The sequence below is a fragment of the Cervus elaphus genome, chromosome 33 (assembly GCF_910594005.1).
Source record: "Cervus elaphus chromosome 33, mCerEla1.1, whole genome shotgun sequence".
NCBI classification, from domain to species: domain Eukaryota; kingdom Metazoa; phylum Chordata; class Mammalia; order Artiodactyla; family Cervidae; genus Cervus; species Cervus elaphus.
In genome coordinates, this window is record NC_057847.1 from 36,888,362 (window position 1) to 36,903,124 (window position 14,763).

Here is a 14,763-nt window from a genome sequence, read left to right on the forward strand (position 1 = left end):
TACTAGTAGTTCCTTAAGATAAACAAATGAATAAGCAAAAATGCTTAAAATTATTTATGCTATTTGATAAAATATTTTGAAATTTTTATAAAGAAAAGAACTATTTCAGCTAAATTTTAGACCCATTAAAGAAAATTATAAAACAACCCACAAATTAAAAGAAACTTTCTTTACTGTTTCACATGTTATCAATGGTGGAATAGATGGTTACGGTATTTTCAGAACAGCAATTCAACTGACACTGAATGAGCAGTTATTATGAACCAGTAGTGTGTGTTCTGTGATTTAACATAAACATGCCTAACCTATAATAGTCCCAGTTTTACAAATAAAGCAACTGTGGCCCAGAAAGATAAAGTATCCGAAGTTCAAAGAGCTAACAGGTGGAAGAGAGAGGATTGGAGACCAGTGCTTCTTCACACAAAAACTTCTCAGGCAGGGACAGGCAGAAATCTCTGGAATGGCATTCCATCATTTTGTCAAGTAAATTAGATCTATTTTGCCTTAAAGTTAACATAGCACACATTCTTTAAGTGGAAGAATCTTAATAGATGATAATAAATGACAAAAATTCAGTCATCAAATAATCAGCTCTTCAATCAGTCTCAAAATAGAACCAAGCAAATGTCAAAGTAAATAACCTTGACAAAGAATAGATGAAGAGAAGTTTTAGGCGAGTTGACAGATTTTCACTCTCTCCCCACACCACATTAGAATGGACAGAATTAAACTGCATTTTTACAATTTGTAATCCTTTAGAGAATAAGAGAGGAAACCAAGGAACAAAACTTTGCAAGTTGAAAAGTAGGTGGACATAAGTTGACAACTTCCATCTGAGAAAGTGGCTTCCTGACCTTGCAATAAGAAAAGCTGAGAAGCAGCCTCATTATCCTGGAGGAGACCCCAAACTTTTACAAATTGGCAGTACTTCTGAAAATGGGTGTGAATGTAGAGACAAAAACGCAAGGACTGGTTGAATGCCTATTGAAGGAGCCTTTGAAGCCCCAAATCTTCTTGCTTCAGCCAGATGGCTGCCCTGTCTACTCCCAAGCCAGCAGACATCTGGGTTACATTTTCTGGAGGGGTCTATGCACTGCAGGAAACCAGGCACTGTTGAAGACAGGGCCATCTATTAAAACAAGGAAATAAAGTGACAATTTACAAAAGACTGAGAACCCTGCTGAGTCCTCCCTCCTTGGTTCCAGAGAGCAGATCAACTGGACAACCAGCCCCAAAAGAAATCCCTAAAGATCCTGATGCCCAGTGTTGCAGGACAAACCGCCCAGCTGAACCACCAGGCTCTGAAGTCTGGCGTCAACACCCAGCCCAGCTCTCAGGGCTTCTAACCAGTATTTTAGTTAAACATGAGCAACCAAGCATCATCAGACATCTGAGAAAGGCAGCTAACATGAAAGACAGTCAAATGAACAAACCAGGGAAAAAACATTGAAGAAGTAGGTTATGTAGGAGGAAAAAAACTTGGGAAAAAAAAAAAACATTAAAAATCTCAGAGAGATAAAGACGTCACACTTATGAAAAAAAAAGAACAACTGCTTTTGAATTTTAAAAACATGATAGGAGAAATGAAAGCCTCAATAGAACTTCAGGAGAACATATACTAAAATTGGAATAGTACAGAGACAATTAGCATGGCCTTTGCACAAGGATGACACTCAAGTTCCCAAAGTAATAAAAAAAAAAAAAAAGAAAGTTGAGGTTGTTGTTTACTCTCTGTAGCCTGCCAGGCTCCTCTGTTCATGGGATTTTCCAGGCAAGAATACTGGAGTGGGTTGTCATTTCCTTCTCCAGGAGATCCTCCTGACCCAGGGATCAAACCCGTGTCTCCCGCATTGCTGGTAGGTTCTTTATCACTAAGCCACCCAGGATTTCTCCAAAAGTAGAAGAAACCAAGAGGCAGGAGAGAAAAAGAAAAATGACCCAATCCAAATGGCAGACATTCCACAAAGAGAAAATGGAGAAAAGGACACTGAAGAAAACTGTTCAGAATGAAAGCAAATGAGTCTCGATTGGAAACTCCTTCTGTATCCCCCACACACCAAGGAACAGCACTGTGACATTTCAGACCAAGGGCAAAGAGAAGCTCTCACAAGCCCCTACACACTAAAAACAAATGACATACAGGCAGAAAACAAAAAGATCAAACAATAATGGAAGCTGGAAACAATGGAGCTTAAAACTCTAAGTCAAAATGTTTTGTAATCTGGAGTTCTATACCTGGCTAGTCACTTCATTCTGAGGACACAATGGAAGCATTTTCACAGAAAGTCTCAAAAGATTTGTTTCCCATGTACTTTTATTAAGAAGCTAATTATAATGCATTTTATCAAATTTAAGATGAGAACAAGCGATGGAATGGAGACCCAACTCAAGAGAGAGAGGAAAGGGCTCCAGATGAGTGCATCATGACAGCTATGCACAGAAAAACGTGGCACAACAGAAAGCTCCAGGATGGGGATTAATTTCAGAAAAAGCAAGCAGTTATAGAAAAAGGAAAATTAATCATATATTATTCTAAGACTCAGGAAGAGCATTTAAACAGTAACAATAAAGCAAATGCTGATTACTGACCTAATGAAAATTACCTAACAGCGATACTGGTTGGAGAGGAAGGGAAGGGCTCCTGTGCATAGGGCAGGACACGGGTGAAAGGGTTACATCCTCACTGTCCACAGCAGGACGTAATCATTGATCATCATCTAAACTGAAAACCAACAGCAATAAAATCGTGCTATTTGAGATATGGAGGCAAATTTCAAAACAATTAGCTGAAAGAAGTTGAAAGGGAATTTTTCTAAGAGTGGTTAACGTCGGGGAGGGGAATGCACACTGAACAGTATTTACTTAACAAGATTTGTAGCATTATTTGACTCTGCATTATGTGTGTGAGTGTATGTGATTAAAAAGTTTTAAAAAATATTTCAAGTATGGAAACAAAAAAGTTAGAAAATTAATTTCCTAGTGCAATTTCGACAGAAAGAAGAAAAAAAAGATCTCACGAGAATAAGTTCCACTAATTCCAGACTGTGTTAAACACTTCTGAAGGTCTTCAGCACCCACTTCACCATCCTGTTAAAAAATAATTATACCCTGATTAATAAAAGAAGTTGTGTAAAAGCATACTAAAATGCTAACTAGCTGCTCAAGGCCAATGAATAAATATGCAGTCATCAAAATATTACTCTATTATCAACTACAAAATTATATAGAGAAAATTACTGACGACAAAGACACATTAAAGAACATCACACAACATGAATACTTTTTCACAATCAAATTTTATTCTATTAAATTATGCAGGCATTTCACATATAATTTATATTCCCTACTTCTGAAAAACAGCATAATCACTTTGTCCTATAATAATGCAAAGTAAAATCTTGTGAGAATCATTATACTTCTACTATAAAAAGTTAGAAAAATGCCTAAATTGTGTTCAGAGAAGTCTCAAAAATTTTCTTTCATGCTTCTTTTGAGGGGAGCTTATTTCTAGAGGATACTGAATCTTTAACTGGGAAGAGAAAATATCATTTTCCTCTACATCTTTACTCTCAGCTTGAGAGTGCCCCTACATTTTGGTGTTATTCTTCTGAGTTTTGTCCAAATATTCTTTGCCATTCTTATGGGAAAAGAAATCTTTTATCACAAATAGGAAATCACAGTCAAAGTGGAACAGGTTAAATACTCTCATTATGTTTCAGTACCTCATCCTATTTTCTACAAAAATAAAGAGTAGAATAATTTACTTGGAAGCATCTCATACATGGTCATGAATTCAAAACAACAGCTCTGGAAAAGGATTAAGGAGGCAAATTTAAAGCATGTAATTTATAAGAATCTAAAAAACAAACAAACAAAACTTTTACAAACTAATTCTAAGAAGTATTATAAACACATCTAAGGAGCATTGTAAACACTTCTAAGGAGTATTATAAACATTATCAGGCAAGTGAGAGACTAACTTTTAAATTTGAGGAAGTTTAAAAAAACTCAGTAGTTATAATAAATTATGTTTTAATGCAATATTGAAAAAAAAAAAACTAATGCAAAAAAATCTGTGAAAAAATATCCAGTTTTTAAATAAAGGCTCTCACCCTATGTTTGCACCATTCACCTCATCTGTCTCTCTTGATATTGACCCAGTTGAGGTCTATCAAGCCTGTTAGATTTACCTGATGGTCTTAAATTTCTAAGATATTTAAGTATATACCAGTTTATTTATTGCATTTTAATCTGCTTGTTTTGGGGAAATAAACCCAAGTATTTGGTAGAACAAAAAGTTAAGGAAAGTGTCAAATAGTACAATCATAGCAAATCATTGTTGACAACTGTTACAATGAAATAGTTTGTAAATCAAATAAAGGTCTCTAAATATACATGTCTGGTTCTTATATTTTAAGTTGTAGTTTTATAAAATGAGTTTATTATATAGTCAGCTATAGATTACATACTTTTTCCCAGTATTATACTACTTAAGAGTTCCTTGAAGATAAGAGTGGTATAAGGCAACAGGATTGCATTTAGCTGCAAACAGTAGAAAATATTATCAAAAGGGTTTAAACAAATAAATGTTTATTGGGTCTAGGCAGATCAAGACTCTGTGGTAACTTAACAAGGCCATCAATCTCTTTTCATATTTCCAAATCCCCCATCCACAGGCCTTTATCCCAAGCTTCTGGCCTCAAGATCACAAGATGGCTACAGCCCCTCCATACTTCAAGTCCCCTTTCCAGGCAAGTAGTCCCCTTTCCACAAGGATGAAAAATGGCTAACACTAGTTTCAGCTAAGCTTTCCTCATTTGGAAAAGGAAAGCATCCTAAAGAAATTGCACCTACATCTCAATGGCCAGTATTATCGCACATAGCTACCTTTATACAAAGGTGTCCGAGACAGGATTAGGGTTTTCCAACCTCTAATACACATGAAAAGGGAAAAGGACATTTTGAATGAAATTTGGGTAGCCAAAACAAAGTGTTTGCAACATATAATAATTCTGTGTATATATATTTCTAGAAAGACATATGGGACCTAGTGAACATTTAAATGAATGAATAATGAATGGAAAATGTTATCAAACTTCTCTGAAATTCTAACCACTCAATAAATCTTCTTGACTACTGTAAAAGGGAAGAGACATGGTCTGTGTCAAGACTCAAGAGTGAATCTCTGTCTCTGCTCATTAGATTGGTATTTGCACCTTCATTCCGCCCCATTTCTTTTACCTTTTCCTGATCTGCTTTACCATCAAGGCTCTCCCAGAAACATCCACAGTTCACAAGTCTCTGTGACCCTCTGTCACAGCTTCCTCAAGAAGATTTACTTAGAGATCACTTCTTCCCAGATCCTATCTGGCTCAGTCTCCATGCACCACCCTGGTTTCTCCTAACATGTTAGACACCAAACTAACAGACTTTTTAATAAGATAATTATGACCACCCTAATTTCTGATCTCAGGAGAAAAACTGGATAAGTTTAAAATACAAATTTCATATACATTTTAAATGATACACTAAATAAAAGAGCTTGACATTTGCTTTAGATTGCAATAATTTTTTTAAAACTGATATTTGTGCTGTATATTTAACATTTTACCTGGCCAGCAATAGCAAGGAAGCATTTCCACATGGGGTCTCCTGTTGAAATACTGCCTGGATAAGCCGGGTGTCCAGGGTATCCTGGCTGTCCCACTGGATTGCCAAAATTTCCAAACTAAAAGAGTGAAAAGGGAAGAGGTTATTAACATAAATATTAGCCATTAAACACTAAATTTGGTTTAAAAGAAAATATTTATGAGAAGTCCATTGAAAAGCAAAAATTGAGTTACTGAAACTTCCCAAATTATCACAAAAGCTGTTCGCTACAAACTGTTGGTTGCCCTGTATTACTTAATTCATCTCACTAACAAATATTATCCAATGTTCTTTAAAGTGTTAAAGAAAAAAGAAGTCTCTAGCCTCTAAGAATGAGGCACACTTTAAAAAAGTATTTATCATCATCACCAAAGCGAAAAGTTAAAAAATATAAGAAAATTTCACCTATAGTAAAATGAGAAAGTAGAAAACCTAAAGATACATACATAGAAGAAGAATACATAGTAAATAAAATGAAACTGTGACCATGACCAAATCATGGGAAAGTGCATAGGGCTGAAACATCCTGTCCACCAAAAAACATGTATTGTTTTAAAAAGCAAGACATCAATGAAGAAAACAATAAGGTGGTAATTCAAACCATGGTCCTCTTGAAAATAAGAATAACAAGAATAGCAACAATAGTAATAGCAAATCTTTATTGAGAGCTTGTTGTATCTTAAGCACTGTTCTAACTACTTTCTCCCTACCCTGTGATTTCCCAACAAGTCGGTGAGGTATGAAAGTACTATGTCCTTCTTTCAGTTAAGGTCATAAAACATCGGAGCAGTTTCCTGAATTAGTTAAAGTTAAATGGCTAGTACCAGGTAAACCATGATTCAAATATAGGTAGTCTGACCTCAGAGCTTACATACTGTTTGTTTCCTGCTTTGGCTCTGGTCATTGTTTTCGTTTTACTCTGGAACTTGGTATGCCTTCTTTTATATCTTAGAGAGGCATGTTGCTTGCTTGTTGCTCTGTCATCTGTGACTCACTGCGACCCCACGGACTGGAGCCTGCCAAGCTCGTCTGTCCATGGAATTTTCCCAGCAAGAATACTGGAGTGGGTTACCATTTCCTCCTCCAGGGGATCTTCCTGACCCAGGGATTGAACCCACATCTCCTGCGTTGCAGTTGAATTCTTTACCCCTGAACCACTGGAAAGTCCAGAGAGGCATTTTTTTCAGTGTTTTTAATGAGTCTGGAGGATGAAGAAATATCTTGACTACTTTTGAAGAATGAGCAGAGATTGATGGAAGTCAAAAAGAGAAAAGAATTATAAGTATTGGTTGGGGGGAGTGGAGCAGAAAGGAGCCTTTTGTAGCTGTTTAAAAAGCTGCAGTTTGGGATACCCTAATGGCAAAACGAATGACATATGGGAACTCCAGGAAATGTGCTCAGGGATGCAACCAAAAACTAGATTAGAAAGCAATAAATACAAGACAGGAAACAATAAACGTTAAAATAATATAATGAATTGTTTAAAAAGTGACTGTGTAAGAGTTACTTCTTTGGGACTCCCCTGCTAGTCAGTGGTTAAGAAGCTACCTGTTAAAGCAGGGGACATGGGTTCAATCCCTGGTCTGGGAAGACCTGACACGCCACAGGGCTACTAAGACCAAGGCACAACTACTGAGCCTCAGGTCCTGAGCCCACGCTCGCAGCAAGAGAAGCCACTGCAATGAGAAGCCCACACGGTGCAGCTAGAGAGAAGCCCCTGATTGCTGCAACTAGAGAAAGCCTGCAGGCGGTAATGAAGATCCAGCACAGTCAAATAAGTAAACACAATCTTTTAAAATAAATAAATAAAAATAAAAGTTACTTCTTTGAAAAGATGGACAGGCCAGTTTCCAGGGAAAAAAAAGAGAAGTGTATATAACCACAAAGAGAACTTAAAATATATATATATATATATATATATATATGTATATATATATAAACAAATGCTTATGAACACCTTTTTACCAACACATTTGAAAATGTAAATAAAATGGACCTTCTAAAAGTATTTAAATTCTATAAATTACAAAAATATACTGAAGGAAAAAAATCCTATTTCTAATAAGGGTAACTATGATATAAAGATCAACTTTAAATTTAAAAACTGCATAAAATATTATTTTTTGAGTTACCTCACTGATCCAGGGAAAGTTTCAGGCCAGTATTGGGGGACAAGTCTTGACCCAGAGGTAAAAGGATTAGCAAAATTCCCAAAGCAACTTTCGCTCTGAGGCAATAACAAGCACCTAGACTTTTGGTTCCAAGGCCTTCAAGGACACGGAGGGCAATTAAGGCCTGGGGCATATCCATGAATTTAAGGCTTACTGGAGACCCTCACCACCTTAAGGTTCACAGAAGGAAGAAAAACTGAAAGAACATTTTTTTCTAAGAAGAGAGGCCAAACCAAGTATAAACATATTGTTGTTGTTTAGTTGCTAAATTGTGTCCGACTTTTGAGACCTCATCAATGATAGCCAGCCAGGCTTCCCCATCCTTGGGATGTCCCCACAAGAATACTGGAGTGGGTTGCCATTTCCTGCTCCAGGACATCTTCCCATACCAGGGATTGAATCTATGTCTCCTGCACTGGTAAGTGGATTCTTTACCCCTGAGCCTTAGTGAACCTAGACCCTCTACTGTAGCATCTCAAATAAAGTTTTACACCATTCTTTGGTAGGTATCCTTTGCTATCTAAATAGTATAATGATCTGATCCTTGTTCCTAACTTTTTTTTTTTTTTTTAAGAAAGATGAAAAGGCTTTTCTGGAAGATTTATTTATAAATGATCGAAAGTGAAAGTGAAAGTCCCTCAGTAGTGTCCGACTCTTTGGGACCCCATGGACTATATAGTCCATGGAATTCTCCAAGCCATAATACTAAAGTGGGTAGCCTTTCCCTTCTCCAGGGGATCTTCCTAACACAAGGATAGAACCCAAGTCTCCTGCATTGCCAGGCGGATTCTTTACCAGCTGAGCCACCAGGGAAGTCCAAGAATACTGGAGTGGGTAGCCTATCTCTTCTCCAGAGGATCTTCCTGACCCAGGAATCAAACCGGGGTCTCCTGCATTGCAGGCAGATTCTTTACCAACTGAGCTATCAGAGAAGCCCTTAGAAAGTTTACCCTTTTTCTTTTACTCGTGGAACGTATTCTTCATTCTATTTCTTCCATGAATAGCTCATCTGTACAAGTTTTCTATGCTTAGCATATATCCTTATGCTTGAAAATTCTGACCACACTGTAATACTACCTTAAAAATACGTACAAATTTTGTTGTATATGCTGTTACCATGTTGATAACTCCCAACTCCCAAAGGTGTTACAGGATAAACAATTAGGTAAGAAAGTATAATCTTCTCCCCCACAACCCAGCCCCCCAATGTTTAGAACAGACCGCCCTTGGTAGAGTAATAAACATTAGAAGGCATTTAGCATATCTTAATTTACTCATAAGCCACATAAAGAACTGAAAAGAAGTGGTCAAAAAAATTCAGGGAAAGGATGTCTAGCAAAACTGGGGAATGGGGCCGGGGGAGGAGTGCTGAAGGGAGGGTAGACCAAAAAAGATACTGAAACAAGGATGCTTTGCTCCTCTATTCCAAGAAAGAAATTTCTAAAAACACTCCACACCCATGGTTCCACAAGGATTCGCCTAAGGGGCCATCAGGCGCCAGAACACCTGTGGCTTTCCGTTTGGCCCCAGCCCCGGCTTCCGACAGTGCGCAAAGTCCTGGCGCCGCTGAGTACCAGATGTAAGCAAGGACTGACAGAGGGTGAACCCGGCACGTGGCCCCCGCCCGCAGGGGCGTCACATCCCGCGGTGGTGGAGGCCGCGCCGAAGCGGCCAGGACTCACCCCTCCTCCGTATCCCGGGTAGGCCATAACAATCTTGCGAGCGTCAGCCGTAGAGTCGGCGACCGCCCGGCTGGGACAAGAGCGGAGGAGGTCTAGGTGCAGGTGCCGGCGCAGGTGAGGGTGAGAGACGCACTTGCAGCGCCTTTCCCGTCCTCCAGACCAACCTTTTCTGAGTCCAGCCCCGCCCTGCTCGGTTCGGATTGGCTGAGACCTGCCCTTCGCAGCCTATCCGGCCTAGGCCCGCCCCTTCCCCACGTCTAGTCCCACCCATCTCGTCTCTGATTGGCCTCACGCGCCCAGCCTTTTCCTACTCCGCCCCTATTGACTGGTGTAGGTCTCGCGCTCTAGCCTTCCTAAACTGCAAAGAAACTTGCTGCAGTGACTTCCACACTCTGGAAAGGCTCTCGAGGCTGGTTTCTTTTCACCTTAGAAATCCCAGACCAGCCCGCCCATGACTTCTTTTTACCTATTCGTCCACTTTTTTAAAGATGGACTATGAAATGTGTATCTATGAATTTCAAAACTTGCAGAGTTACTTACATCTTTTTTACCGTAGCACCAAAATTATGAAACTTTGACTTCTACTCCAAAGGTAGTGCGTCTAAGCTAAAACGCTCTTGACACCAAATTTTACAAAAAGGTTATTATAGCTTGTTTGGTAGATAAATGGTGATAAGAGTTGCCAGATTTAGCAAATAAAAATACAGGATGTTCAGTTAAATTTTATTTTCAAATAAACAATGAATTTTTTAAAAAATATGAGTACGTACCAAACGTTGAATGAGACATGCACTTGTACTAAAAAATGATTTGCTGTTTATACGCTGATAATATACAAGGCATTCTATATATTATCTAGCAACCCAGTAGATGACTCAACATTTGGGCAAATTCTTAACTCTTGAGTTGTGCCTCCTAATAATATCCATCGAAAGGAGCAGCTTGTTTTTTAATCACTCAGTGAAAAGTTAAATGCTTAATTACTTTGATTTATTAAGTAATAGTCATTGAACAGTTCTGCTTGTCTCTGGAGCTCAAGTGAATTTTGCAGCTTCAGCCTGGAAAAGGAAACACACATGGGAAGGACAGCTGTAAATTTAGTTTAGAAACAAACAAAAAGACCATGGTGATATTATTTTGAGTTACCGCTGAAGAACAAGACAACTGCTAAAATGTTTCTTGAAAATAAGGATGTTAATAAAAAAAGTAAAGATGTGGAAGAAAGTGTTAGCTATTGGCAGGGGAAATTAGCCTTGCAAAGCTGAGTAACTATAGAGGAGGAACTTGTTCAGCTGCCCTACAGAGGAGGAACTTGTTCAACTTTGTAAAACCTAATTTTCTCAGAAAGAGACAAAAAGGAAGATTGCTAAGGTACAAAGCACCCTTGAGAAACTGTGCCTTGGTTCCGCTAATGCAATAAGAAATACTTTGGCCAATGAGGTTAAATTGGCATAAATAGATAAAGGGGGATGCTAAAAACTTTTTGATAAGAGGAAAGAACATTTGACTCATTAAAGCATCAAGTGATAAAGCATTACAAAGCAAAACAAATTGAAACCAATTGATATCATTTCACGGGGGCTCCAAAGAGCTCTGGTATCATAGTCCTTTATTGGCTCAGTGCAGAGAAGAATTCAGCCAGAGCAAAGAGGTAAATAAAAAGTGATTTATTAGAATAGGACGCCTGTGAGACTTACAAGAGGGTGGGTGACAAATGTTGTGCCCAAGAATTTTGTGGACTACAATTTCATAATCAAAGGAAAAGTGGGGAGGGAGAAAAGACCTTCTTTGTCTTTCTTGAGTAGATGTAATGCTTCCATCATTAGTTCCTCTTCCAGGTTGAACAGGGTCGTTTTCTTGTCCCTGTGTGATCAAACTAGGTCCACAAATTGTTTTTTATGTGTACAGAGAGCATGTCCTAGGGATCATAAATTTACTGAGCTCACAAGACAGGATGTGCGTCTCATACCACCATTGTTTTATTGTTTGGAGGCGTGTCCCATCCTTCTGTTGCATGGTTTTGTTAAGCAAGCCTGCTTGGTTTTGTGGTTAAGCAAACCTCTTAATTTACAGGAGTCTCCCATATTTTTCTATTTACAATCCCCTAGTGTGATTCACTTGGAGAAGAAAATGGCAACCCACTCCAGTGTTCTTGCCTGGAGAATCCCAGGGATGGCGGAGCCTGATGGGCCCTATGGGGTCGCACAGAGTCGGACACGACTGAAGCAACTTAGCAGCAGCAGCAGCAGTGTGATTCACTATTTAAACACTTACTTTGTCCATTCTGTCCCTATCAAAATCATTGCAAAGTTTTATTCTAATTGATTAACTACATATTCAAAGAAATGCTCAGAAAGGACCAAGTGTTTTACATTTACAATTTTAGTCTAAATCTCTGGTCAGAATTTTTGTGCATCTTCTTTTCATCGTACTAGCTTTATCAATGCATTGCATTTGTGTCAACACTCCCTGGGCCCCTTGCATTTCTACGTACATAATTTCAAGATGTGCTAAGTCACTTCAGTCACGTCTGACTGTAGCCCACCAGGCTCCTCTGTCCATGGGATTCTCCAGGCAAGAATACTGGAGTGGGTTGCCATGCCCTTCTCCAGGGGGTCTTCCTGACCCACATTTCTAATGTCTCCTGCATTGGCAGGCAAGCTCTTTACCACTATTGCCACCTAGGAAACCCATAATTCAAGATAGATATACTATTTTCTTCAAGGGCAGAGAGAAGCTTGGCTGCAGGATAGCAAAGACAAACTCTCCTTCCAGGGTAAAGTTTGCTTATGTATGCTAGCAGAATTTTCCTAAACTTAGAGTTCCTCCTTGGTGATTCACACCCATTGCTTCTGTATTACCCATCTAGCAGCTTCATTTCACTCAGTGGAACTTGGGAGCAAAAGGAATCCATGAGGATTCCTTCTGGCTGAGGAATCCACAGCCTATTGTGCTGTGAGTAACAAAGTCCTTTGTCTCTGACAGAGAAACCTCTTCTGTCCTTCTGTCAACTTCTGTGAAATTGTGGCAGGCTACTTGTTAGCTGGTAAATAGGATAAAATATCAGACCCTTTGAAGTTCTAGGTAGTGTGTTTCTTTCTTAGAGAAAGAACTACCCAGGGAAACTCCTACTGAAGGGTAGCAGAATATCCCACCCCAAAATATTTCACTTTGGCACAAGGATTATTCTGAAGGCAAGTGAGAAGAAGCAAATACAAGGAAAGTTCTCTATTCTCCATTTGTCTAAAAGCAGGACCAAAGTGACACTCCTCCACTCTCTACCAGGAAGGACAGAAATGAGTACTCTGAGACAAGTGTGGACCCTTACCATAATGAAGGCAGGGACTTAAATCTATATAACAAATCTTATGCTTGTTTATCCTTCTTTTCCTGGTAACTACCCCAGAGGTAGTTTACTCATACCTTCCTTTTCTCTTTAGCTGAAGATGGCATTTAAGCCGAAGTTCTAAGCCACCTCTGAGAATTATTCATTTTTCTCTGATTATCTCCCATGTCATCTTCCCTGGTGGCTCAGCAGTAAAGAATCTGCCTGCAGTGTAGGAGACCTGCAGGAGATGCAGGTTTGATCCCTGGGTCAAGAAGATTCCCTGGAGAAGGAAATGGAAACTTACTTCAGTATTCTTGCCTGGGAAAGCCCATGGACAGAGGAGCCTGGTGGGCTACAGTCTGTGGGGTCTGAGAGTTGGAAATGACTAAGTTGGAAATGACTCTCAGCAACAAGTTGGAAACAACAAGCACGCACACACATATAACAACATATACATGAGGATATGTGTTAGTAAACCTCTGGGCTTTTTTTCACTTGCTCATCTGTTTTTTATTATGGGGATCTCTGCCAAGAACTCAGAAGGGTAAACGGAAAATTATTTTACCACCCTTACACTATCATTTGAGATGCAGAGAAGATTTTCAACACTATAGTCTACTGTATCTCTCTCTAAACCCATTATTTCATATAATAAATTTTCCAGTATAGGAACTGAAATTTCAAATGAGTCAATAGGAGTATTTTTTTAAAAAAGTATGATACAGCAACCCAAGATGGCTATTCTCTTCCTCTCTGTATATCCCCTGCTTGACTAGTAAGTGCCTGCTTCACCTACACCTACTCACATACTTGCCCCAGGCCCTGACTAATAACTGTTATTTTAGCCACCATGATAGCTTATCAAAAGGGGCAGTGAGGGACATGCCTTCTGCTGGTTCCCCTGGTAACCAGTAAGTCAACTTGATGTCAATTCCCCCTATAATTTGTAACTCCCGGCCCCTGGAGCAAAGACTGCCCGGTGTCCTGCCCGCAGTCCCCCACACATGATAGGATATTTCTCAAGGATATTGTGTCAGACGTGCAAGTTCCCCCATCCCTTAAACCTTTGATGTCTCTGTTGCAGACATCAAAGACATTTCTTTGGACTTAAGGCTGGTTAAGCACAGGCTTGCAGGCCTGCATAGTGCAGCTCAATAGTAACAGTTATGACAATTTGCTCCAAGATTCAGTGACTATGGTATGAACAGTATCATTTTATGAAAATAGAATGTATAAAAAACATTTTAAATTGTACATGTTTTTTCATAAATTACTCTGTTATTTCATTTAAAAAAAATAGCTTATAGAGTAAATGGACTTTTCTGGTGGCTCAGTGGCAAAGAATCTCCCTGCCAATGAGGGAGACAATGGTTGGATCTGAAAGATCCCCTGGGGGAGGTGATGGCTACCCACTCCAGTTTTCTTGCCATGGACAGAGGAGCCTGGCGGGCTACAGTCCATAGAGTCACAAAGAGCCAGACACGACTTAGCGACTAAACAACAACAATAATAAATAGTAGGTAACAGGCACTGTTTTGTGAAGTGTTATTCCTCTAAAGAACTCCATCAGGTATAGACAATTATTATTTTATAAATGTAAAAAGTAAGGTGGAGAGTTGTATATCACTTATCTATAATTGCAGTGTTAGCATAGCAAAGCTGAGGTTAGAACCCAGGAAGTTTAGCTGCAGAATGTGGTCTCTTAAACAATACATTTGTTTCTTTTGTATTTTAAAATACAAAATTCTGTATTTCACTGATAGATCTTCTTGCTTCTCCACTAACCTACTTCAGTCTATTGTCAGCACAGCTGAAAGAGCAATGCTTTAAAAAAATGTTACATCATGTCCAGCTAAGGCTCCAATCCCATACTGCTGCTGCTGCTGCTAAGTCACTTCAGTCGTGTCCGACTCTGTGCGACCCCACAGACAGC

At 39.1% G+C, this 14,763-nt stretch overlaps 1 protein-coding gene and 1 non-coding gene across 5 annotated transcripts in view; one reads left to right on the plus strand and one right to left on the minus strand.

Annotated features, from left to right (window-relative positions):
- GCA (grancalcin) overlaps nt 1–14,763 on the minus strand; it is a 43,703-nt gene that overhangs the window by 10,277 nt on the left and 18,663 nt on the right. For 3 of the 4 annotated variants that reach the window (XM_043894393.1, XM_043894392.1, XM_043894394.1), the window contains 2 exons: nt 5,612–5,728; nt 3,018–3,087 (listed from right to left, as the gene is read on the minus strand). In XM_043894393.1, coding sequence (XP_043750328.1) covers nt 3,018–3,087; nt 5,612–5,644 — 103 coding nt within the window. In that variant the 5' untranslated portion in view covers nt 5,645–5,728. Of the gene's footprint in view, nt 1–3,017; nt 3,088–5,611; nt 5,729–9,502; nt 9,689–14,763 lie in introns of those variants that run through there. The other variant, XM_043894391.1, reaches the window with a different exon arrangement.
- On the plus strand, nt 1,599–1,702 carry LOC122688873. Its single transcript, XR_006339613.1, has one exon. It is a non-coding gene; the product is annotated as a U6 spliceosomal RNA (small nuclear RNA).